Source organism: Ambystoma mexicanum, chromosome 8, assembly GCF_040938575.1.
Source record: "Ambystoma mexicanum isolate Mex_15411 chromosome 8, UKY_AmexF1_1, whole genome shotgun sequence".
NCBI classification, from domain to species: Eukaryota; Metazoa; Chordata; class Amphibia; order Caudata; family Ambystomatidae; genus Ambystoma; species Ambystoma mexicanum.
In genome coordinates, this window is record NC_090929.1 from 1349467 (window position 1) to 1375207 (window position 25741).

General features: G+C 45.5%; 1 protein-coding gene across 2 annotated transcripts in view; it reads left to right on the forward strand.

Moving 5' to 3' along the window:
• COL27A1 (collagen type XXVII alpha 1 chain) overlaps nucleotides 1-25741 on the forward strand; it is a 1990256-nt gene that overhangs the window by 205894 nt on the left and 1758621 nt on the right. For both annotated transcript variants that reach the window (XM_069609095.1, XM_069609096.1), the window contains exon 3: nucleotides 4793-6150. In XM_069609095.1, coding sequence (XP_069465196.1) covers nucleotides 4793-6150 — 1358 coding nt within the window. The remainder of the gene's footprint in view (nucleotides 1-4792; nucleotides 6151-25741) is intronic.

The window sequence follows — 25741 nt, forward strand, 5'->3', positions numbered from 1 at the left end:
GGTAAGAATTGTGAAGCAAGGAAACAACCCTTAATAGATGTCGGTGTACCGTCAGCGGTGTGGTGTGATGTGGCTATGGACATTCTTGGGCCTGTTGATTTGGGATATGGCAGAGGCAAGTTTGTCATAGTGGTCATGGATTATTTTCTAGATGGTGTGATTTTAGGATTGTAAAAGAAATTTCAGGTGAGAGTATGGTCAATGTGCTTCAGGGCATATTTGCAACTTAAGGCATGCCAGAAAGTATCCTCACTGATAATGGCACACAATTTACTGGAGGTTGTTTCACCAAATACTTGAAGTGTGGAATAAAGCATAAGAGATCAGCGTTGTACCATCCTGAGACTAATGGGGTGGTTGAGAGAATGAAAAGGAATGTAATGGAGAATATTCGGATGGCGCAGGTCGATATGATAAGAAAGTGGCATTACAGAATAAGATGTGAGCTTTGCGTATATGGCACCTCATTCCACCACTGGCTTGAGCCCTTTTGAGTTAATGAGGACGCAAACCAAACTCAATGGTGAGTCCTCCATGGTTGGGTAGGAGTAGAGAGTCTGATTTGGTAGTGGATGAGATGAGAATGAAGTTGAGGAAACAGAAAGAAGATTGGATAATGTGTGAGAATATGAAGAGAGGCAAGAAGGAGTTGCGAGTAGAATGTGGTGATTGGGTAAGGATCAAGAAGGGTGTGGTAAAGAGAATAGGAGACTCCCTGTATTCAGATCCCGTGAAGGTTGTTGCTGTTTTTGAAGTGAGCGGTACGAGTTATGGGTGGTCAAGTCTGGAACAAGGACAGAATTGTGTTGGTGAGAAAGTGTGGTGCGTAATAGTATGTTTGGCCACGTATAAGGTGCCATGTGTGAGTATGTGTATATTAAAAGGGGGAAGATGTGTTGTAATGAGACTTGAGTGGAATGATATGATGCTACATGGAGTTGTCTTGGGTCAAGGTTCTATGCATTTCAGAGTGTTCTTGTTTATGTTCTAATAGTTTCCATTGAATCCTGACCTGTTGTGCCTCTGGGTACCCTGACTGTGCTGGGGGTCCTATGAAGGATTTTTCCTATAATAAAGTTCCAGTAAAGCATATTACATGGTCGGCAGTTTCTTAACACAATTGAACCAAAAAGGTTTGAAAATTGAATTTGAGAACTTGAGAATTGCACTCAGAGGCAACTAAGAATTGGACTCAAGCAGCTATTGGACGGCTTGTGTATACTAATGGTACTCCAGGGGCTAAGAAGCACACTCAAGAGAACGTAACAGCAGCCATCAGATTGGAAATACATATATTGAACCATAATGGAACAAACATGAGAACAGCAATGGAAGTAATGTGAACATTGAACTATAAAACAGGAATGTACTAAAGATCTAAATTAAAGCAACATACACAATCAGTGTGACCTCCCTTTGTTCCACTTCACCCACATCCATGAATACAGTGGCCTAGAGACCTCAAGACCTCCCTATGTTCCACTTCACCCATGTCCCTGAATACAGCGGCCTAGAGACCTCAAGACCTCCCTATGGCCCACTTCACTGACGTCCCCGAATACAGCGGCCTAGAGACCTCAAGACCTCCTTATGTTCCACTTCACCGATGTCCCCGATTACAGCAGCCTAGAGACTTCAAGACCTACCTATGACGTCCCTTAATAAAGCGGCTTAGAGACCTCAAGGCCTCCCTATGGTCCACTTCACCGACGTCCCTGAATACAGCGGCCTAGAGACCTCAAGACCTCCCTATGTTTCACTTCACTGATGTTCCACTTCACTGACGTCCCTGAATACAGCGGCCTAGAGACCTCAAGACCTACCTATGACATCCCTTAATACAGCGGCTTAGAGACCTCAAGACCTCCCTATGGTCCACTTCACCGACGTCCCTGAATACAGCGGCCTAGAGACCTCAAGACCTCCCTATGTTTCACTTCACTGATGTTCCACTTCACTGACGTCCCTGAATACAGCGGCCTAGAGACCTCAAGACCTCCCTATGTTTCACTTCACTGATGTTCCACTTCACTGACGTCCCTGAATACAGCGGCCCAATCAGACTTAAGATACTGCCCGCAAGACACATATATTAAATGATCTCTGTAATATTTCCACCCCCAGTAGCAGCTGGGCCTTCATGAGGAATGCTTTCAGGCGCATGATTTCACATTTGTCATCTAGCCCAAACAGGGATTTATTAAATAGGTCAAAAATTGCGAAACATTGTCCTAAAAAAAACATGTCCCTGATCGGCCGGCACGCTATCCTGCTTGCAATAGAGTTTTTTATATGTTCCAGAGAAGGCCAACATTACCGTTCAAAGCCTTAACTATAATTGCCCTGTTTTCCTTATATTGTGACTGCTTGTTGTTTAATATAATTTTTGTATTTGCTTTTAATCTGCGCCAATGCTTTCAATTCGGGAAAAGCATTCTTATAGGGTTGTCCGCTAACCTCCAGTTTTAAAGAGCTTTCTTCTGGCAACAATTTGCTCATCATATTAGAACATCTTATCAATTAATAGACAAACCACATTGTATCATACCAAGAATACCCTCAGATCAATCGGAAAGGAGAGCGAGGTATGACCCAGCGGTAGCACCTGGCCTCCTTGTGGACACGGGCAGCAATCGACCACTGACAGTAAATAGAAAGGAAGGAGCGTGAACGATAATTAAACTCCAATACCAAGTAGGGATCATGCCCACCTCCTGGGTGTACTAAGCTCAATAACTTAGCTGGAGGCCAGCCTCACCACTGCCCCCGAAACTAGACTAATGGAAGCGAATAGAATGTACCACTAATAGACTACCGACAGTAAATATATATATAATGGAGCTGGTGAATGATAATATATTACCACTAACAAACTAGGGAGATACTCGCCAAACCTGGGGTCCAAAGGCCCGTATCTGCTGGAAACCAACCACGGTATCACCCCAGAAACTATACAATCAATTAACCAAGTTAAAGAATACACCTACCCAGTATGACAACCTGATACAAAATACTAAACTACAAGGATTATGAAACATACAACCCACTACCCAAAACCTCAAATTTCTGCATACTTAATTCACACAAAAAATACTGACACAACCACCTTTCTCTCACAGCAAACCGCACGAACTTCACCACAATGCAACAACACACAATCAACACATAGAACACAACAATAGCACGCAATGACTCGCTTCGACCATTTGTGCACTCACAAGCTCAGCGCACGGTGAAAACCGAGCTGAAGGCGTCAACAGTACACCACTTCTCACTTTCCTACGCCCTCTCCACCCACTAACCCACCTCGCCCACCTTTCTTTACAGATCCGCCAGAGCGACTGGAGACCAACTCCTTTGGTGACGGTGCGCTATATAAATACCTTTAACATTAACACTAACATCTCTTAAGAAATATTCTATTTCTGCTGTCGATCTGAATGCAATGAATTTTCTTTCAAATCCTTCTGGTTGGTTTAAAGAGTTAATCAGCTAACCTTTGCATCCGCACCTGGTGGCCATTTTGGAGTCAGGCTGAAATCCTGCCTTCTGTTTACCTTACCATGTCCATTCACTGCCTAGCTCCAAGGTTCCAGGCGGTTCCGGCAGCTCTGAGTCTTCTAGCACAATGTTTCTCTGCAACTCCTAAAATCTGAACTGGTGAGCAGGCTTGTGTGCTGGCTTCGGTGTTCAAATGCAGTGCTCATGTCCAGGTGTTCACATTGTGAAACATTAGTGTGGGGAGCCTTCCTCTTTGGTGGTCAGCACTAGCATTTGTTTATATCGTAAGAGTGTCAGCATAATTCTGGTTCTGCTCTTGATGGCAGAGGGGTGCTGTCAATGATCCCATATAATAAAACTGGGGACCAGGCCAGGAGGGAAAGAAACGTTCCTGTGGCCGGTACACGGGGTGTGTCCAATCAGTTCATTGCGGTGGGGGGTAGCTGACGTCCCAGGGCTGAGGGCTCTTATAGCCGGCGTTCCTGATCCAAGACTCATCCGCCGCACTTGAGACAGGGCAAGGACACTGTCACAAGCGTCCCCTGCGTGCGGGTAAGGAACACATTCCTAATGATGCCGAAAGAGGGTAGGGCTGACAGAGCAGGGCACATCTCGAGAGGAGTTGGGGTGCATTCGGCATGGAAGGCCCTTCCATCAGGGAATCCTTCAAAAAGACGGAGAATAAAAGCCTGAATGGGTGATTTGGCCGAATTTCGTCCGTTCGAAAATTCTGAACGGCCGAAAAGTTTGACCAAATCCCCCATTTGGTGCTAAGGGCTAATAGGGTGTCCCCCACACCCTCGATTTCTATATCGAGAGTGGGGGATGTGGGGTGACCCCCTCAGCCAATCCCAAAAAGCCACCAAAAAAACAAAAAAATAAGGAAAGGACTCTGCAGCGCCGGTTCCAGATCACGGAAGTGAAAGGGAACAGGCATTGCAGGGACACAGAGATTTGGCGGCCGCCGCATGGTAAGTAGGAGGTGGTGGTGTGGTTGCGGGCGGTGGCCAAATCGGAAATGTTCAGAGGAGAAAAGACCGAAGGTTATTTCAGAAAAATAATCATCGGTCTTTTCTCCCTCGAACATTTCCGTCACAGTCTTTCAACCCCGATCATCCACCAGTCCTCTATGCAAGTAGATCAGGAATGAAACGTCAATGCTCTTCAAGGCATATGTTGTAATGGCCACCTCTGGGTCAAGGCCTTCCGAATGATAATGCCAGCTGTTTTATATCCTTTGGTGCAGGTTTCCTTATTATTTTTAATTTGCAATGTTTTCATTGAATTTCAGATGTGGACGTTCTCCAGAAATTGGGACTTGTGGGAAACAAATCATCGAGTACGTGGCCTTCATCGCACCCCTTGCCTCGTGGGGTTCTTCCTTTCAAATCCGGACTTATTTTCACGCAGGGAGCTCGCATTGGGGCACCAGTCCTCAGTGTTATCCCGGCCACGCTTGGCACTAACCTGACCCTGGTGCTGAGTGTCTGGTCTCATCGCATTAACAATGCCTTCCTATTTAGTGTCAAAAGTAAGAAGAAGAAACTCCAGCTCGGGGTTCAGTTCATCCCGGAGAAGATCATAGTATATGTTGGCCATAAGCAGTCGGTCAACTTCGACCACAACGTCCATGACGGCCGCTGGCACAACCTGGCCATTGACATCAGCGGCCAGGTGGTGACACTACGCACTTCCTGTGGGAAGCAACGAGCACATGCGGATCTGAAGGTTAAAAAAGACGAGACACTGGATCCTGAGGGATCTTTCGTTCTTGGAAAATTGAACCAACGCTCTATCCAGTTTGAGGGCGCCATATGCCAATTTGACATTTATCCTTCAGCTGAGGCAGCTCACAATTACTGTAAGTACTTAAAGAAACAGTGCAGACAGGCAGACACTTATCGGCCGAACCTGCCAACGCTGAATCCACTGGTGCGACGAGGGTTGAACTCGACTTCCAGTTCGGCTCATCTGACAGGGCTTCTGGGCCACCCTTCGAATCATTCCTCTTCCAGGATTTCCCCGGCACATCTCATGGGAACAACGGTGAGCCTGACCCAAGCAACAGTTACTGCACCCACTGTACAGGCGAAAGCCCCCATCCTGAGGGCGACTACCAATGCCGCACAGCTCAAGGGAAGTGCACCTCCAGTCCCAGTGAGGCGAAAGCTGCAACTAGAGTCATCAACCATCAATGCAGTTCTAGACACATCCCAAGCACCGGTTTCCACATCCAAGCCAGCTGTGCACGGTGCCAACAGTTATGCCATCACCAAGAAAAGCTCCCCACAAGAAGCCAAAAAGAAACCGACTGCTCAGCCCCACAGATTGCGCATCATACCAACACTTTCCAAGTCCACCAACCCATCAAAGGACACATTGTCCACGACCATGAAAACCTACTCCGAGAACAGGACACACTTCCCAAAAAAGCAGCCAGTGGTGCCGCCTGGCAAAGCCAATCCAACGTTGGTTCCCCTCTTGACCACCATCCCAGAATTCCACTGGCTCCCTGGACGAGTCAGTGGGCAGACACAACACACCACCCCTACCGTGACTGCCAGCTTCCAGCTGTGGGACTTTGATGTTGCCACAGCGGGGCCTCTTCTTGACGGACCTCCAGGGCCCAAAGGGGATCAAGGACCACCGGTGAGTAAACCCTTCTGAACTGTGACTTGAAGAGCTTAACGCATGCTTTAATTTAAAATGAAGGACACACCTGCAAGAGTGGTTTGGGGTTGGGTTCCACCTTGTTGAAGAGATGAATGTGTGCCATGCATGCCCAGAGAATTGTGGTGTATTATTGTGTGTACTTTGTCTACAGATGTGTCACTCTTCCTTTTCCCTACACCTGCGGAAAGCCACACAGTGCTATAGCTATGTGCAGGCGGCTGGGCGCAAAGTAACTTTTGATTAAAATGTTCATAAATAGTGTTCCTACTTCCCTGTGTACACCCACACATAAGTGGGGTGACCCAAGGCCACGGGGGGTCAAAAGGAGTCTAGTGCTGTGGTCTTGCAACCATGGTGCTCGCCCCCCACTGCATGTAATAGAACATATAAATGGGTATATCTTGTGGGGGGGGCCAGAAACATTTTTTTATTATTATTATTTATTTATTTTGAATTATTTTTACTCAAGGGGGATCACTATAAAACATGTTAAGATCACTGATCTATCGCGCGTAGTTCTCGAATTTTCAAATGCACACCTTTTTATTCACACATAGATTTACATTCTGTAAATGTGCAATCGCTATAAATCGAGGACGCGCTTTTGGGATCAACATAGAAAGGCTGCCGCGATAGTTGCGCTACTATTTATTTGTAGTCTATCCCGACATCGACACATAGTAACATTTCTTTCTTAAATTTTGTTTATTGTTTTGACTGATTTTAGTTCAACCTTTCAATTTAATTATACATACATTATGAGACTTATGATTACACGTTTACCTTTTCATATAAAACATACAATATACTGTGATACAGTGACATTTACAATGAATTATTTAGATCACTTCCAACAGGAATAATACAAATATGCAATACAATCTAAAAACATATACAACATTATATAAAACATAATACAAAAACAATTACAATGATGTATTATACATTAATAAACATTTCTTACATCTTTTCATTGATTTTAATGGTCAATCATATCACATTTGTACAAATTCAACTTATTGATGTTTAACAATGGTTGGAGTTAAGGTGTCGGGACTCCCTCTCTCCTGCGCACCTGCTTGTTGCTTTTTTCTAGATCTACCTGCAGCCTTAATCCTGGTTTGTCTAGGGACCAACTCCAAGGTTCCTGTTTGATTAGATGCTTTGTGGGGATGACAAATCCATGGATCGGTTTGGTGCTGGTTGGATATGTTAGTCCATAGTGTCACAGTTTGTGCGAGTTGGTAAAATCAATGATCACGTCTTATTGTTTTGTCATTACAAGCGTTATTTATTTCTTGGTTGGTTGGCACCAAAAAGAACATCATTGTTGTTCTAAGCTTGAGATTCTAAAACGTGTTCTCGAGAAGCGCCCCCGTCTTAGAAGCTCAGGCCGAACTCGGCACCATCTGGCTATCTAGCCACCCTGACGCCCTTACCTGGGAGGATCAGCTCTCAACTTTTCGGAATTCATCTTCAAACTTAATTGGCCTTGAAAAAGACTAAGGTTGAAACGCGCGTCGGCTGTGTTGTTGTTTTTTCACCATGTCAAAAAATTGTCATTCATTTATACAATGATGTTCTTTTTGGTGCCAACCAACCAAGAAATAAATAACGCTTGTAAAGACAAAACAATAAGACGTGATCATTGATTTTACCAACTCGCACAAACTGTGACACTATGGACTAACATATCCACCCAGCGTCAAACCGATCCATGGATTTGTCGTCCCCACAAATCAACTTATTGATGATAAAAGCATTTGAAATCTAAGCAGCACATTATGGTGATTCATGAAGATTTGAAAATGTAACGTGTCGTCACTTTGAGCTCAAGAACATTTATGTGCCTTCGTTATTCTTCTGGTGACACCATGTTATCTTTTTCCCCCTCATTTAGCTCAAGTGACACCAAAAATGTAACAGTTGCAATTCTGACTGCTGGTATTTTTGTGCAGAATATCTACTTCCACAAATCAACTGTATTCATAATGTTCGTCATTGAAAGGGTGTTTCAAATAGAAATGATGTTTGTGTGATAAGTTCGGACATTCGACCGTTAGATGTTGTATTGTTTCTCTTTGATCTTCTTTTTGACAGAATCGGCAGATGTTCTCATGCTTGTTAATAATACCACGCCGCGCCAGTATGTCCTTTGTATCCCCTAGGTTAAATCTAAACCGTAGGTTTACATTTCTAAATTGAGTTGAGGGACATTTAATCAAATAATTGGCCATAATGCAAAGTTTTTGTTGTTGCCGAAAGGATTGGAGTTAAAATCTGTATAGGAACTACATATCTTTTAGGTATGTATCCAATCACCTTGATACGACTTAAGTTGCGCACGTACAGGATTCTGCAACAGCATCAGATAGGATATTCAGAGTGAAATTTCTCCATTTCAAAGGAAAAGCATGTTTAGATGTTAAGAGATAGTCAGCCAGTAAACTTAGCAAATTATTTTAATTAGTTGCCAGCATAGATTTTCTTAGCAGGGAGCATCGTTTCCACGCATATGTTACTTGCAGTGATAACGCTCCCAATTCGAAACGTATCATGGAAACCGGCAAACATTCTGGTAAATTAAGAACTTGCCCTCTATTCTATGCCAATATAGCTGTTCTCGAATCTATTTTGTTTCTGCAGCCTATATTAGAATGGGCACCGCTTTCTGGTTGTAATATAATAGCACTGGCCTACATGTACATTTGCCATATTTAGCTTACGATGTAACCATGATAAGTTTGGAATCGATGCTAGACAGGTATCATTTGTCGTTTGTTTGGTCATTTATGTTGATTCCTAGATACTTGTACTGGTGTACTATCTGGATTTGTGTGTCTTGGAGCTTCCAGACCAATGCCTTCAGCTTTCGGGAGGATCCCTTCACACATTCCATTATTTGAGTTTTTTCTAGATAAATTTTCATATGATTTTTATCTACATAGGAACCCAACCCATCCAGCAACATCTGGAGACCTCTAGGAGTTTTTGAAAGTAGCACAAGGTCGTCGGCATATAAGAGCCATGGGATGGGTTGGCTTCCTAGCTTGAGGGCGTTGGATATAATAGAGACAAATTCGTTCATCATGTCCACAATTAAGAAGTTAAAAAGTGTAGAGGCCAAGATGCACCCCTGCTTAAGGCTTCTATAAATTGAAAGGATGCAGTCAAAATGTCATCTATAGTCATCCGTACTTGCATAGAGGTGGATGAAAGTAATAAGTCAATTAAGGTCATGATGAATAGTTGTCTATCTATGGAATCAAACGCAGTCCAAAAATCAACAAAAGCAAGGAACAATGGTTGTCCTTGATCGCTGCAATGTGCTTTCAGAGCACTTATAGTTTTTACATTTATGGCTGTGCCTAAGTCAGCCACAAATCCAGTCTGAAAGCGGTCTCGATTATTTGATATAAGAGTCCACTCAATCAGGTCCCTTAGAATAATGATGAGCAAAGATCTTTCCTGGGGTGTCTAGAAGGGCAATCAGTCTGTAGTTTGATGCTTCTTGACGATCGCCCTTCTTGAACACCGGAATAATCACTGAATGCTGCCAAGACGTTGGTATTTGGTTTGTGCAATTTATAAATGAGAACAGATTATATAAGATTAATGTCCATGCTTCTGAATGTTGTTTGAGCATTGCATTAGTAGGTCCATCGGGCCCTGGAGCCCTTGATCGACTGGCTTTGTTTATGAAGTGTAATATATCATCTTTAGAGCAATGAAGATTAAAATGCTTAGATATGGGTGAAGTGACTTCATCTGGGATTAGATTTGGGGTGCGTATATGTTTGAAAAATGGAACACCCATTGTTGCTCAGAAGCCCCATTTATTTGAACTGCTATTTGTGAATTTAGGCTTGCCTGATGTATTAAGGCCCGGGTTTGCGCAGAGCTCTTGTTGATAATGGACTTTACCATTGTATAAGGTACCTCTGTGTGCACATGTCCAATGTCTATGTTTAGTTTTAATGGATTGGAGAGCAGCCAGTCTCTGATTCACGGGCAGCCATAGAGCCATTATTTTGTCCTGACGGCATGAGGTTTTTCTTTCCTTTAACAAAGGATCATATATATGAGTATTTTTAATCTCTTTTTTTTTGCCCCTCTGCTAGAAGTATTTTTGTAGAGTTGTAGTAGATCGCTGTATTGAAGATCCTCATGAGTGGATCGATTTGTGCATTTGGTCACTATGGCTATCAGCGAATTTTTAAAACTTCCTAAAGAGGCTTCTATCCATCGAGATCTATTTTGTCCATTATTGAGTGTTACAGTGCTTTGGGATTTCGCTATGGGTACATGTGTTGAGAGGTGATTGCAAAGTCCATTTTAGAGTCAACATTTCATGATCACTTTCTCTCTGTTGTTTTATTTGGAAGTTTCTGCCTGTGCTAAAAGCTTTGGATCTACATATATATATATATATATATAGTCGATAATTGCTTTGAGAGAGCCTCTCCTCCATGAACATCGAGGAGGGACATCACCAGGTAAAGCCCCAATAGTCAGGATTATTTTTCTTGTCTGTATAAACCTGTTCCATAATATAAGACTAATATCATACTGTCCTAAATTCTTAGACAGACAGTGTAGATTTAGATCTCCAAGAAGAAACGTATAAGATATTGTCGATGCATGACTAATCAAATCGAATAACATATTTATGTTTTTAAACAATTGTTTGTTGTATATGCCTGTTTGGTTGCAATAAATGTTACTTAATGCAATGTTATCACTCTGACTGTTTTTATTAACCAATTGCATGAATAAGTTTGGCGCAGCCCATGGCTCAGTTGTTAGACCAGAGCAGTTTTTGTTGATATCTTGAGACCGGACAGGGCCTGCCCTTGGTAGCTCGCTTGGCAGCATGCATTAGTATGTTATGATTATTCCCGGACGGGGTTTCTGTAAGCCCCGTTTCCTGGAGAGTGACTATGCCGTAGGTTTCTAGTTGATCCTCAGAGTTGCCCAACAGGGGCATGAAGCCTTTGTGTTCCATCTGGTCAAAGCCATAGACCGTATTATTGCCTTTGTCACTAGATTGGATATTTCTTTACAACATAGACATGTGATTTGTTCCTTTGGGGCGCTTATGTTTGTGTGATGTTTATTGAGATCTGGGATTTATTGATTACTGGGGAGCCCTATCCTGGGTGGTAAATTATTCTCATGTCATTTTCAACATTATTGGTGCTAGTCGATGTCTGACCATCCTGATGTATTTCAAATCCCAGTGCAAATAGTTCCGATTTGGCAAATCAAATTGCATCGAGATCTGATCTTGAGCGAATCCATAATCTCGATGCTGATAGATTATTTTCGTTCAGAAATTCTATTTGGTCTAGATCTGATGAAGTAAAGTCTTCTAGGCTGGACATGTGAGTATTGCCAGCACACTTGATCTATTCAGATCACACCTAGGGTAAGGCGCAGCACGACATCTCATGATGAGTTTGTAATGTTGGATAGATTTCGTTTTTTATATTGATCTCCTTGAATGTTGATCCTATTATTGGCTCGGCTCTTTGGAGTCTCATGTGGAGTTGTTATCACTCGCTGCATGAGTATATCAGGGTTCATGTTAATGTTAATGTTAAAGGATATTTGTACCGCGCACTATCACCACCGGAGTGGTCCCCTGGCGCTCTGGCGGCTCTGATAGAGGAAGGGAGGGCTGGTTAGTGGGAATGAGCTGGAAAGTGCAAGAGAGCAGTGATGTGCTGTTGGCAGCCTCAGCCCAGTGGGTCCGTTGACCATCAAGTGGGTTTTGCTTTTTCTGATCCGAGCCTGACTAGTTGGTTTTATTTTATTTGCAGGTATGATTGTCGGTCTTTGTATCATATGTTTGTCTTTTTGCAAATTATTTGTCTTATAAACGCACTGGGGTTCACGATTAGCATTTACTGCATTTAACTTATGCTCAGAATTACAGAGGGATGGTTTTATTTTTTGGGGTGCCATATACATGTCTACCGCTTTTCTAATTTCAACACATCTATTTTCAATGTTTTGCTTTTGAAATTCTTGCAAATGTGTTTCAGAAGTAATTTCGGACTCCTCTTGGGCGCTCACTTGCTTTTCACTGGCACACTTCCCTTTGCAGTCCTCTGGCACTGCCGCGAGGAACTCGTCAAGTGGGGCAGAGCTTAAGGCAGATCTATTGATCCAACTCTTGAAGTCTATTTTTTTGATATTGACAGCGTTTGGTTACGAATAATTCACGTTCTTTTACAACACCTGGACATGTCATAATTCAATGCCATAACGATTCTCTTGATTGCTTATTCTTGCATAGTCGCAAAAGCCTAAGGATTTATCACGGATCTTACGAGTGACCAACACTTTGCCTGTATTCCACAAATGAAGTCGAAAAGGCAGTATCGCAGAGCGGGACACTGGGTTTGGATAACATAGCAGAGAAGGCTCGCATTCACCAAATTTCTTCTCAACGAAGGGATTATTTCTATACACTTCTGTACACTTTGTACCTCTGACACGATTGCTGCGCCGAAGATTTAGAAGTGTGCCTCTCAGGCAATGCAATCATTTAAAAAAATGTGTTTCGTTGCAGAATTCGAGGCCACCGGCTGCATTTTTGTGTTTTTAGTTTTTTTTTCTTGTTTGGATTGTTTTCCATTTTTTTTTGTTTTAGTCTTATTTTAGATTGTAAATGTAGTGTACATTTGTTTATGAGACGCCGTGATTAGATCAGAAGTAAGTTCTGCAGAGTGAAGCGCTGGCAGGTTTGTGTTCATAGGAGCCTCGGCCCCGAGGTCATTGACATCAATTGGGAGGATGATTTGTTCTAAAGATGGTAAAGCTGAAACTTCTGTCTTCTTCTTTTTTATTGTTGGTTTAATATTTATAATTCACACTCTTCATTACTGCGAACATTGTCATTTGGTGCTAAAGGTACTGAGCCGGTTCATTCTTTTAGAAGAGTCTTATTTGGCAATTGCCATTCTAGTGTTTTATTGATAAGTACTGCTTCTACATTTTGTTTGAGAACGAGGGGTTCAAAGAGTTTTGCCATGTTCCTCGCATCTCCATGAGACCCGTCCTTGCAGGTTGCTCCAGAGGAGTTTGAGCAAAAGGAATAGGACCATTGGATCTTCGGGGGTCGGGGGTGGGGGGTGTTAACAAAAGATCAAGCTGGAGCTGAATCTTCTTGAGATAAATGACCAAACCTAATGGGCGACTGGGAAAGATTATTCAGCTCTACATTGGTTGGAATAAGAGAACGGGTGGAGTCTAACTCAATCGCTGCTCTGTGTTGAAGGTCGGTCGAGTTATGAGATGCAGGCGTGAGAGGGTAAGTAGAGTCCAGAGAGATCTGATCGTCTTGTTGGTATAGCGGAGGAGCTGAGATGCAGGCGTGAGAGGGTAAGTAGAGTCCAGAGAGATCTGATCGTCTTGTTGGTATAGTGGAGGAGCTGAGATGCAGGCGTGAGAGGGTAAGTAGAGTCCAGAGAGATCTGATCGTCTTGTTGGTATAGCGGAGGAGCTGAGATGCAGACGTGAGAGGGTCCAGAGAGATCTGATCGTCTTGTTGGTATAGTGGAGGAGCTGAGATGCAGGCGTGAGAGGGTAAGTAGAGTCCAGAGAGATCTGATCGTCTTGTTGGTATAGCGGAGGAGCTGAGATGCAGACGTGAGAGGGTCCAGAGAGATCTGATCGTCTTGTTGGTATAGCGGAGGAGCTGAGATGCAGGCGTGAGAGGGTAAGTAGAGTCCAGAGAGATCTGATCGTCTTGTTGGTATAGCGGAGGAGCTGAGATGCAGGCGTGAGAGGGTAAGTAGAGTCCAGAGAGATCTGATCGTCTTGTTGGTATAGCGGAGGAGCTGAGATGCAGACGTGAGAGGGTCCAGAGAGATCTGATCGTCTTGTTGGTATAGCGGAGGAGCTGAGATGCAGGCGTGAGAGGGTAAGTAGAGTCCAGAGAGATCTGATCGTCTTGTTGGTATAGCGGAGGAGCTGAGATGCAGGCGTGAGAGGGTAAGTAGAGTCCAGAGAGATCTGATCGTCTTGTTGGTATAGCGGAGGAGCTGAGATGCAGGCGTGAGAGGGTAAGTAGAGTCCAGAGAGATCTGATCGTCTTGTTGGTATAGCGGAGGAGCTGAGATGCAGGCGTGAGAGGGTAAGTAGATTCCAGAGAGATCTGATTGTCTTGTTGGGGGCTGAGCCCTGGCAAACACCCCACAAATTAAGCACTGGTTGTAATGCACAATCGGTTGTGGCCTAAGAAAACCGTGATGGCTCTAACTTGGAGACGCTCACCTCCTCACCAACCTGTGCTGTGGCTTTGGCTGTTCAACCATTGAGAGAAGCTGGAAGACTAGCCCCAGAAAGATGCCAGGGTCCATCTTAAATATTGGCGCGACAGCAGCCATTGTCTCAGTCGAACTCAATGTAAAACAAATGCGACGCTGTGTTTGGAAAGATTCCCAGTCAGGCTGCGTCCAGTGCTTCTCATGGACCCCACACGTCTGCATCTTAGTCTAATTGTGTTTCTGTTTGGAACCTGCAAATGATCAGGAAACGATGGAAACAGAGCTGACATTGGGCTGGATTTTCCTGGATCGGGGATACAGCAAAAAATGTCTCCTCGGATCTGGAAAAATCCATTTCCAGGCTTCAATGAGTTCCATTTGTTAGGCTGCTTTGGTTTAGTGTATTTGGACTGATTTAAACAGAGCTGGGTCGATGCCCATGTTGTTTGGACCGGGGGCGAGACACCCACAAGACCACTCCTGATCAGGACACCTGTGAAATACGTTAGGAGTGTTCTCTGCAGTAAAGACTTAAATGGAGCTTTAAATGGCGTCAACCTTTTATGTTTTACTGACAACATTATAGGAACCTCTCCTCTCTTGGATTATTTTCCAGCTGTTCATCATGAATCTTGGGGGTGAGGGGGGTGGGTAAGAACAGTTCCCTCCCCCACCCACCCGGTCCTTGTCCCCATTGTGGCACTGGAATATAGACTTCTGGCCTCTGTGTGACCTTTTGCTGAGTATATCGTCAAAACAGTAATTTCTTGTGCAAGGCTGTGCACCTTTGTGTCATGTATGTTGTTCTGTGCCTCCTGCAGACATGTGTAGACTTTCCATGATCGAACGGGGTAAACTTTTCTCAACTTTCCCCCAAAAGGAAGATTTTGTGCTGAACATTTTGCCAGTTCATCAAAATTCCAGCGGCCATGCAAGTGACGTCACAGGAAGTGGCATTGTATGATCGTTGACTTTGATGGCATCACAGAAATTAACAGCACATGTCAATTGCCCATATTAGTACGCAGTAGGAGTGGGGGCGTAGCAGCCCCCCAGCCAATCCGGAGGCTCACAAGAGGGGCTTTACCCCATGAAGTGGGAGGCTGTCATCTTATGTGCGCCCTACACAACCTTATCCCCTCCTTCCCCCACTCCCAGGTGCCACCATAGTATGCCAAATACCGCTCCTATCCCAGGTGCTGGCATAGTATGCCAAATACGGCTCCTATCCCAGGTGCCGCCATAGTATGCCAAACACAGCTCCTATCCGAGCTGCCGGCATAGCATGCCAAATACCGCTCCTTTCCCAGGTGCCGCCATAGTATGCCAAACACCGCTCCTATCCCAGGTGCCGGCATAGTATGCCAAACACCGCTCCTATCCCAGGTGCCGGCATAGTATGCCAAATACCGCTCCTTTCCCACCTGCCGGCATTGTATGCCAAATACCGCTCCTATCCCAGGTGCCACCATAGTATGCCAAACACCGCTCCTATCCCAGGTGCCGGCATAGTATGCCAAACACCGCTCCTATCCCAGGTGCCGGCATAGTATGCCAAATACCGCTCCTTTCCCAGGTGCCGGCATTGTATGCCAAATACCGCTCCTATCCCAGGTGCCGGCATAGTATGCCAAATACAGCTCCTATCCCAGGTGCCACCATAGTATGCCAAATACAGCTCCTATCCCAGGTGCCACCATAGTATGCCAAATACCGCTCCTATCCCAGGTGGCGGCATAGTATGCCAAATACCGCTACTATCCCAGGTGCTGGCATATTATGCCAAATACAGCTCCTATCCCAGGCACTGCCATAGTATGCCAAATACCGCTACTATCCCAGGTGCTGGCATATTATGCCAAATACGGCTCCTATTTCCAGGTGCCGCCCTGGTATGCCAAATACAGCTCCTATTTCCAGGTGCCGCCCTGGTATGCCAAATACAGCTCCCATTCCCAGGTGCCGGCTTAGTATGCCAAATACGTCTCCTATCCCAGGTGCTGCCATAGAATGCCAAATACGGCTCCTATTCCAGGTGCCACCATAGTATGCCAAATACGGCTCCTATCCCAGGTGCTGCCATAATATGCCAAATACTGCTCCCAGCCCAAGTACCACCATAGTTTGCCAAATACGGCTCCCAGTCCAGGTGCCGCCATAGTATGCCAAATACGGCTCCTATTTCCAGGTGCCGCCCTAGTATGCCAAATATGGCTCCTATTTCCAGGTGCCGCCATAGTATGCCAAATATGGCTCCTATTTCCAGGTGCCGCCATAGTATGCCAAATATGGTTCCTATTTCCAGGTGCCGCCATAGTATGCCAAATATGGCTACTATTTCCAGGTGCCGCCATAGTATGTCAAATACGGCTCCCATTCCCAGGTGCTGCCATAGTATGCCAAATACGGCTCCTATTTCCAGGTGCCGCTATAGTATGCCAAATATGGCTCCTATTTCCAGGTGCCGCCATAGTATGCCAAATACGGCTCCTATCCCAGGTGCTGGCATTGTATGCCAAATACAGCTCCTATCCCAGGTGCTGCCATAGTATGCCAAATATGGCTCCTATTGCTCCTATTCCCAGGTGCCGCCATAGTATGCCAAATACGGCTCCTATTTCCAGGTGCCACCATAGTATGCCAAATACGGCTCCTATCCCAGGTGCTGGCATAGTATGCCAAATACGGCTCCTATTTTCAGGTGCTGCCATAGTATGCCAAATACGTCTCCTATTTCCAGGTTCCGCCCTGGTATGCCAAATACGTCTCCTAACCCAGGTGCCGCCGTAGTATGCCAAATACGGCTCCTATCCCAGGTGCTGCCATAGAATGCCAAATACGGCTCCTATTCCAGGTGCCACCATAGTATGCCAAATACGGCTCCTATCCCAGGTGCTGCCATAGTATGCCAAATACTGCTCCCAGCCCAAGTACCACCATAGTTTGCCAAATACGGCTCCCAGTCCAGGTGCCGCCATAGTATGCCAAATACGGCTCCTATTTCCAGGTGCCGCCCTAGTATGCCAAATATGGCTCCTATTTCCAGGTGCCGCCATAGTATGCCAAATATGGCTCCTATTTCCAGGTGCCGCCATAGTATGCCAAATACGGCTCCCATTCCCAGGTGCCGCTATAGTATGCCAAATATGGCTCCTATTTCCAGGTGCCGCCATAGTATGCCAAATACGGCTCCTATCCCAGGTGCTGGCATAGTATGCCAAATACAGCTCCTATCCCAGGTGCTGCCATAGTATGCCAAATATGGCTCCTATCCCAGGTGCTGCCATAGTATGCCAAATATGGCTCCTTTTGCTCCTATTCCCAGGTGCCGCCATAGTATGCCAAATACGGCTCCTATTTCCAGGTGCCGCCATAGTATGCCAAATATGGCTCCTATTTCCAGGTGCCGCCATAGTATGCCAAATACGGCTCCCATTCCCAGGTGCCGCTATAGTATGCCAAATATGGCTCCTATTTCCAGGTGCCGCCATAGTATGCCAAATACGGCTCCTATACCAGGTGCTGGCATAGTATGCCAAATACAGCTCCTATCCCAGGTGCTGCCATAGTATGCCAAATATGGCTCCTATCCCAGGTGCTGCCATAGTATGCCAAATATGGCTCCTTTTGCTCCTATTCCCAGGTGCCGCCATAGTATGCCAAATACGGCTCCTATTTCCAGGTGCCACCATAGTATGCCAAATACGGCTCCTATCCCAGGTGCTGGCATAGTATGCCAAATACGGCTCCTATCCCAGATGCTGCCATAGTATGCCAAATACATCTCCTATTTCTCCCATTCCCAGGTGCCGCCGTAGCATGCCAAATATGGCTCCCATTCCCAGGTGCCGGCATAGTATGGCAAATATGGCTCCCATTCCCCAGGTGCCGGCATAGTATGCCAAATACATCTCCTATTTCCAGGTGCCACCATAGTATGCCAAATACGTCTCCTATTTCCAGGTGCCACCCGGGTATGCCAAATACGTCTCCTATCCCAGGTGCCGCCGTAGTATGCCAAATACGGCTCCTATCCCAGGTGCTGCCATAGAATGCCAAATACGGCTCCTATCCCAGGTGCCACCATAGTATGCCAAACACAGCTCCTATCCCAGGTGCTGCCATAGTATGCCAAATATGGCTCCCAGCCCAAGTGCCGCCATAGTTTGCCAAATACGGCTCCCAGTCCAGGTTCTGCCATACTATGCCAAATACGGCTCCTATTTCCAGGTGCCGCCCTAGTATGCCAAATACGGCTCCCATTCCCAGGTGCTGCCATAGTAGGCAAAATACGGCTCCCATTCCCAGGTGCTGGCATAGTATGCCAAATACGGCTCCTATTTCCAGGTGCCGCCCTATTATGCCAAATATGGCTCCTATTTCCAGGTGCCGCCCCAGTATGCCAAATATGGCTCCTATTTCTCCCATTCCCAGGTGCTGCTGCAGTATGCCAAATACAGCTCCTATCCCAGGTGCCAGCATAGTATGCCAAATACGGCTCCTATTTCCAGGTGCCACCATAGTATGCCAAATACGGCTCCTATTTCCACGTGCCTCCATAGTATGCCAAATACAGCTCCTATCCCAGGTGCCAGCATAGTATGCCAAATACGGCTCCTATTTCCAGGTGCCGCCGTAGTATGCCAAATACGGCTCCTATTCCAGGTGCCACCATAGTATGCCAAATATGGCTCCTATCCCAGGTGCCGCCATAGTATGCCAAATACGGCTCCTGTGCCAGGTGCTGGCATAGTATGCTAAATACATCTCCTATCCCAGGTGCCGCCCCACTTTGCCAAATACAGCTCCTATTTCTCCCATTCCAGGTGCCTCCGTAGTTTGCCAAATATGGCTCCTATTTCCAGGTGCTGGCATAGTATGCCAAATACGCTCCTCTCCCAGGTGCTGGCATAGTATGCCAAATACAGCTCCTATCCCAGGTGCTGCCATAGTATGCCAAATATGGCTCCTTTTGCTCCTATTCCCAGGTGCCGCCATAGTATGCCAAATACAGCTTGTTAGGCAGAATCCTGTGCAGTGCCCTTAGGGACCACTACACACAATTAAGACCACAATTTCACCTTTTTTACAAGCCTGTACTACACAGAAAAAGTGGTAGCAATGGCTGAGCAGCCAGACTTATCTCAAGAACAAATGAGCAGTAGTAGAGATTACACAAAGGACTACAATTACTGTGACTCAAGCAAACACTGACTCAAGGTTTCTGGTTAAAAATATAAGTACATTTATTTTGAAACCATCTGTTCACAAAACACTTCACTTCTAGTAAATTTAAACCACACTTCAAATATAACACACACAACCAATTCCCCTTGTGCAGATCAATTCAAGGTAGGTACATTAGCATTTGACAGACCGGTGTTGTGAAACAAAAACTTTACCATGGGTTAATGAGCAACCACTTTTTGACAGTAATGACAGTTCGGTCTTACGAAAGGCGTACCCGCGAGAAGAAATGTTACCGAAGTCAAACACACTTAGCACATGAATTAACACAAGAGAATAGGGGATAAAAATCATAGGCAATACTTTTGTCAAGGCAAATAGAATGAGAGAGTACTTTCTAACACATAGATAAAAGTCAATAGGCCTACGCCAGTGTCAAATGGAACTGGGGTCCTGTTGTCGAGGATCACAAGGTTAGAACAGTTCATGATTCGAGATTGCCAGGAGTACTTGGATATTGTCAAAAGGGAAACAAAAGTTATAAGATAGAAGGAAGACCAGGACAAGCCTTTGGTGAGGAAACAGGGTTCACCCCAGTTCCTCGAAGTTGGACACAGTACCTTATTAGTTTGAAGAAAAGCTGGTGCTACGGCAGTTGTTACTGGTAGTTGCTGCAGACTCACAGATCCTGGAGCTTCAGTCATGGGGACAAGAAGGAGGACGTCTGGAGCGATCTGCACTACCCAGGGATGAGGCCAGCAGCAGCGAAGCAACGGTGAATAAAAGGTGCACTCCTTTAAAACAGGAGAGGCTCTTCAGATGGCTATCTGGACCACTACAGCTGTGTGCAGCGATTTTTACCAAGAAGAGGATCCTCTAGCTGTGGAAGATGAGCTGGTTGATCCCACCAGGCTCAAGAGAAGAAGACTCCAGACTGGATCTTCTCTGTCGTGGAAGGGTAGATAGCTCAGGACTGCAGCAGGGCTTCACCGGGACTCGGGAGTTGCAGCAGCTGTTTTCTTCTCTGCTTCTCTTTGGTTCTTTGCAGTTCCAGTGGCGACTGTGACTTCTAGCCCAAGAGTCCTGCCTTTTATGCCAAAATCCCCCATTCACACAGCCTGGCTGTCAATCACTCAGCAGGGGGGTTGTCTGGCTCGGACAACCACCTCAGCCAGTTGATACAAAGTGCGACTTGGGTCTCCAAGGAGACCCTGTGCAGGGGGTGACTAAAGCCCTCCCTCACATTCAGCCCACCTAGACACCCAGACGGCAAAGGAGGGCTTCTGGACAGAAGCCCTTCAAAGGTCAGTGAACAAAGAAGGCAAACCTGGTTTGCCGCGCAAAGTAAAACACAAGAAGGACTTTAACAAAAAGAAATGGCGATAAAACTCGACCAGAGCCAACAAAAAAAAGTATTTGGTCAAGCGGGTTTAAGTTCGAGGCTAATACAGTAGCCTAAAACTGGACCACGTTTATATACTATAATCGCGATAGAAAAGATAGGGTAGGTAACACTGCCACCAGCCAAGTCTTCGTGTTAAGGGAGCAAAACAAAGCTCCAAGATGCGCAGACACACAGGAGTGGGAATTAACCCTTTCCAATACTCCAAGTGAGATGGGGTGTATTGGGTCTGCAGTTTAAATGACTACATAAAGTAAATGGCAACTTACCTGTTTCTGGGGGACAGTAGTCAGCCCCAGAAAAATGGAGTCAGCGGGGAGTCTTAGAGACAACCCTGTGTCACTGCACTGAAGCTGCTATGTAACACACACAAAAAGTTGGGCTCATGGAGTGGTGTGGCTCCAGAACCCAAGATCACACAAACAGTAGAAATACACATGGCAAAACACATGTAAGAGTGAGAAAAAGGTTCACACTCTTACCAGGAGGACAAAATAAACCCCAGAAATCCAGCAAAGCTGCTGAGGGACTCACTAGGTAAGGGAAATTAACCATAAATGAGAATTCTCCCTAACACTCGCCCCCAAGACTAAGGGACAGGAGGATTTAATCCACTCCTGGATGGATCTCATACCTTTAGTCGGTTATAACCATCCTAGAGAGACCATCAGCATTTTGGTGGTGACTTCCTGCTCTGTTTTCAATGGAAAAATAAAATCCTTGCAGGCAGATTGACCATCTGAGTAACTTTGGGTTTTCCCCTTTCATTTGCATCAGCCATTTCAAGGGTTGGTGGTCAGTCTGAATAATGAAAGTAGATCCATACAGGTATGGTCTAAACTTCTTCAGCGCCCACACAATAGCAAAACATTCTCACTCTATTGTTGCCCACCTTGTCTCAGGATCCTTTAACTTCCTACTGATGAAACAAATGGGATGTTCCCTACCTTTCCCATCCAGTTGACTAAGGACTGCACCTATACCTGCATATGAAGCATCAGTTTGTAAAATGAAGGGTTGGTGGTAGTCAGGAGCTCTTAGGACTGGAGCTTGACAAAGGGCTTTCTTTAGACCTTCAAAGGCTTGATTGCACTCCTCATTCCACCTGAACTTTTTGGGAAATTTGGGAGAGGAGATGACATTCAAGGGAGAGGCTATGGACCCATAGTTCTCTATGAAGTTCCTATAATACCCAGTGAAACCTACGAAGGCTCTGCCTTGGGTTTGAGTAGTAGGGGTGGCCCAGTCCTGTACAGCCTGTACTTTGCTAGGCAATGGCCTTATTTCACCTCCTCCTACCTCATGTCCAAGGTAGACCACTGAACTCTGACCAATTTGACATTTGCTTGCCTTTATGGTCAGATGGGCCTGTTCAAGAGCCTGCAAAACATACCCTAGGTGATCAATATGTTCTCTCCATGTAGGGCTGAACACTGCAATGTCATCCAAGTATGCTATGCAGAAGTCCTCCATCCCATTCAGAACTTGATTGGCCATCCTCTGAAATGTAGCAGGTGCATTCCTTAGTCCAAAAGGCATTACCTTAAACTCGTAGAGGCCTGCTGGGGTGGAGAATGCAGTGTTCTCCTTGGCATGGTCTGTCAGAGCTATTTGCCAATAGCCTGAGGTTAGGTCAAATGTGCTGAGGTACTTGGCTGCACCAATTTTATCCACTAGCTCATCTGTCCTAGGTAAAGGATGGGCATCAGTCTTAGTGACTGCATTTAGAGCTCGATAGTCCACACAGAATCTCCACTCCTTGGATCCTGCATTTGGTACCAGCACAACTGGGCTAGACCATGGACTAGTAGAGGGCTCTATAACCCCGAGATCAAGCATCTGGTCGACCTCATTCCTTATATGTGTCTACATTGTCTGACATTCTGTACCCCCTGCTTTTGACAGGCAAACAGTCGCCAGTGAGGATATCATACTGGCCCCAAGGGGTCATACCTGGTGAAAGTGAGAACAGGGAGTCAAACTAATTTAACAGTAATGTACACTCATCCTGCTGGTCAGATGTGAGACTGGAAGAGAGATTAACTCCTTCCACTTGCTCATATAAAACTAAGCGTCTGAGGAGGACAGGCAGAGGTTCACTCTCCTTCTCCTCTTGAGCTGAAGCTGGAAGCAAAGCTCCCATTTCAGGTCTAGGGACATAAGCCTTCAAGCGGCTGGTGTGAAAGACTCTGGGGGCTTTCTTAGGATTGCCTAAGTCCACCATATAGTTCACCTCTCCAAGTTTACCCACAACTTTGTAGGGTCCTATCCATTTGTCCTGCAAGGCCCTCTGCCTTGTGGGTACCATAACAAGAACAAGCTGATCTTGAGTAAACTCAACCATGTTAGCCTTCTGGTCATGCCATTGTTTGACCAGAGCTTGACCAGCCCTCAAGTTATCACTTGCATCTGCCATCATGTGTGACATTCTCCTCCGGTGACCTATCACATAGTCAGTCACTCTGACTGTATTGGGGGAAGGAGCACTCTACAACCCCTCCTTAATCGGGGCCAATGGACCTCTGACTGGATGGCCACAGAGAAGTTCAAAGGGACTGTAACCTACTCCCTCCTGAGGGACTTCTCTATATGCAAAGAGAAGGCATGGCATTAGAAGGTCCCACTTTCTTTAAAGGGGTTCTTCTAAAGCACCTATCATGTTCTGTTAAACCTCTCCACCAACCCATTTCTTTGTGGGTAGTAGGTAGTAGAGTACTTGTAAGTGACTCCATGGGTTTTCCACATGGCTTAAAGGTAGTGGGACATTAACTTTGATCCCCTGTCAGATATGACCTCCTTATGAATACCTACTCTGGTAAAAATACCAAGTAGGGCCTTAGTCACAGCCGGAGCCATAACAGTTCTCATAGGTATTGCTTCAGGATACCTAGTAGCATGGTTTACTACAACCAGGATAAACCTGTTACTTGAAGATGTGGGAGGGTCAAGAGGACCAACAATGTCAATCCCGACCCTCTCAAAAGAAACTCCCCCCACTGGGAGAGGCACCAAGGGTGCCACATTCCTGGCTCCACTCTTGCCAGAAGCTTGGCAAGTGTGACAGCTCCTACAGAATTTGTCTACTTCTGAACCCATTTTAGGCCAGTAGAAGTAAAGTGAGAGCCTTTCCTAGGTCTTCTTAAAACTTAAGTGACCAGCCAAAGGTATCTCGTGGGCTAACTGTAGGAACTGGAGTCTGTTCACTAGAGGCACTATAAGTCTTTTGGAGTCCCCAGGGGTTGACTCAGTCGGTTGACTGTAGAAGAGGCCATCTTCCCAGTGCAACCTATACTTCCCAGGCTCTTCCCCATCGAGCTGAGAAGCTGCTTGTATTCGAAGACCATCAAGAGTAGGACACTCTCTTTGTCCTCTGCTGAAGTCTGCCCTGTTGGGTCCACCTTCTGCCAGTAAAGACTGCAGCTCAGGATATTCAACGGGGTCAAGATCTCCAACCAGAGTAAGATCTTCTTCCAGATCTGAGTCCTCAGTTTCTGGTGGAACCATACAGGGTTGAACCTCACACTCAGCCTCAGCTGGTGGAGGAGTCACAGGTGTGACTTTCGACAGTCATGGTGATGTCCTTTTAGGTACAGGGGTGCTTGCTGTTTTCTTGCTGGTAGACTTGGGTTTCCCCTTTGTCTCTTTTTGTCTTGCAATAGCAGTAAGTAAGTCCTGTGGACTTGTGGTGATAGCTTCTTCTATCAAGTCCCCAGCAGAGCCTCGTAAGGTTCTCTCCCTAGGAGATCTTGTAAGCTCCTGCTTCCTTCTGCTTGGGGGACTGGGTGTACTAGACACAACTCCAAGAGTTTTAAGGTCATTAACCAGCAGTTCCCTCCCAAGTATGTTATTTTGCAAACCTACAGGTATTTTGACAGTCATATCATTACACTGGATGAGAGCTGGTAACTGGGGAACCATTTTCACAGGGCCTCCAGCTAACTTGGTGAGGAATTTGGGTGCCTTAGCAACATCCTCCACCTTGAAAAAACATTCATCAACCACATTGATGCTGGCTCCAGTGTCTCTGATGGCAGGTGTCTCCTGACCATTCACAAGAACACTATCTTTGTAATACTCTTTAGTATTATCAGGGATTGAGTTATAGACATCTAAGTTCTGTTGTTCCCAAAGACCCACGGGCACTAAAGAAACACTAGCTGAGACTCTCATGGGCTCATCAGATAGTAACTGAAAGTTTCCACTGGCTATAGGTATTTCTTCCACCTGGGAGAAGGCTAAGGAGACAGTGTGGACCCCTGAAGGTTTACCCTTACATCTGGGATCCCCTTTCACATGGTCAGTTGACCCACAAACATAACATTTCCCAAATGTTTTGATGAATGGGGGTTTGTTCTGACCTCTATCTGGTTTGGTCCAGATGGTACACTAGCCTGATTCGGTTTCCCTTGTGGCTTACCCTGGTTATGTTTGTGGCCCTCTTTTGGATGGGAGTCATTGGAATTCTCTGTATTATCTTTCTTTGGCTGCTTTCCCTCATCCTTCTTCTGAGTTGCCCCAGAATCCTTGTGAGTAGCCCTGTTGCCAACCCACAAGTCAGCAGCCTTAGCTAGCCTTCTAGGATCTATTTCCTTTGAATCAGCTAAGTGCTGCCTGAGCTCAGGAGAGCAGGCATCATAAATTGACTCCAACATAACAAGATTCCTCAAACCTTCATAAGGGTTTCACTTTGTAACCCTTAACC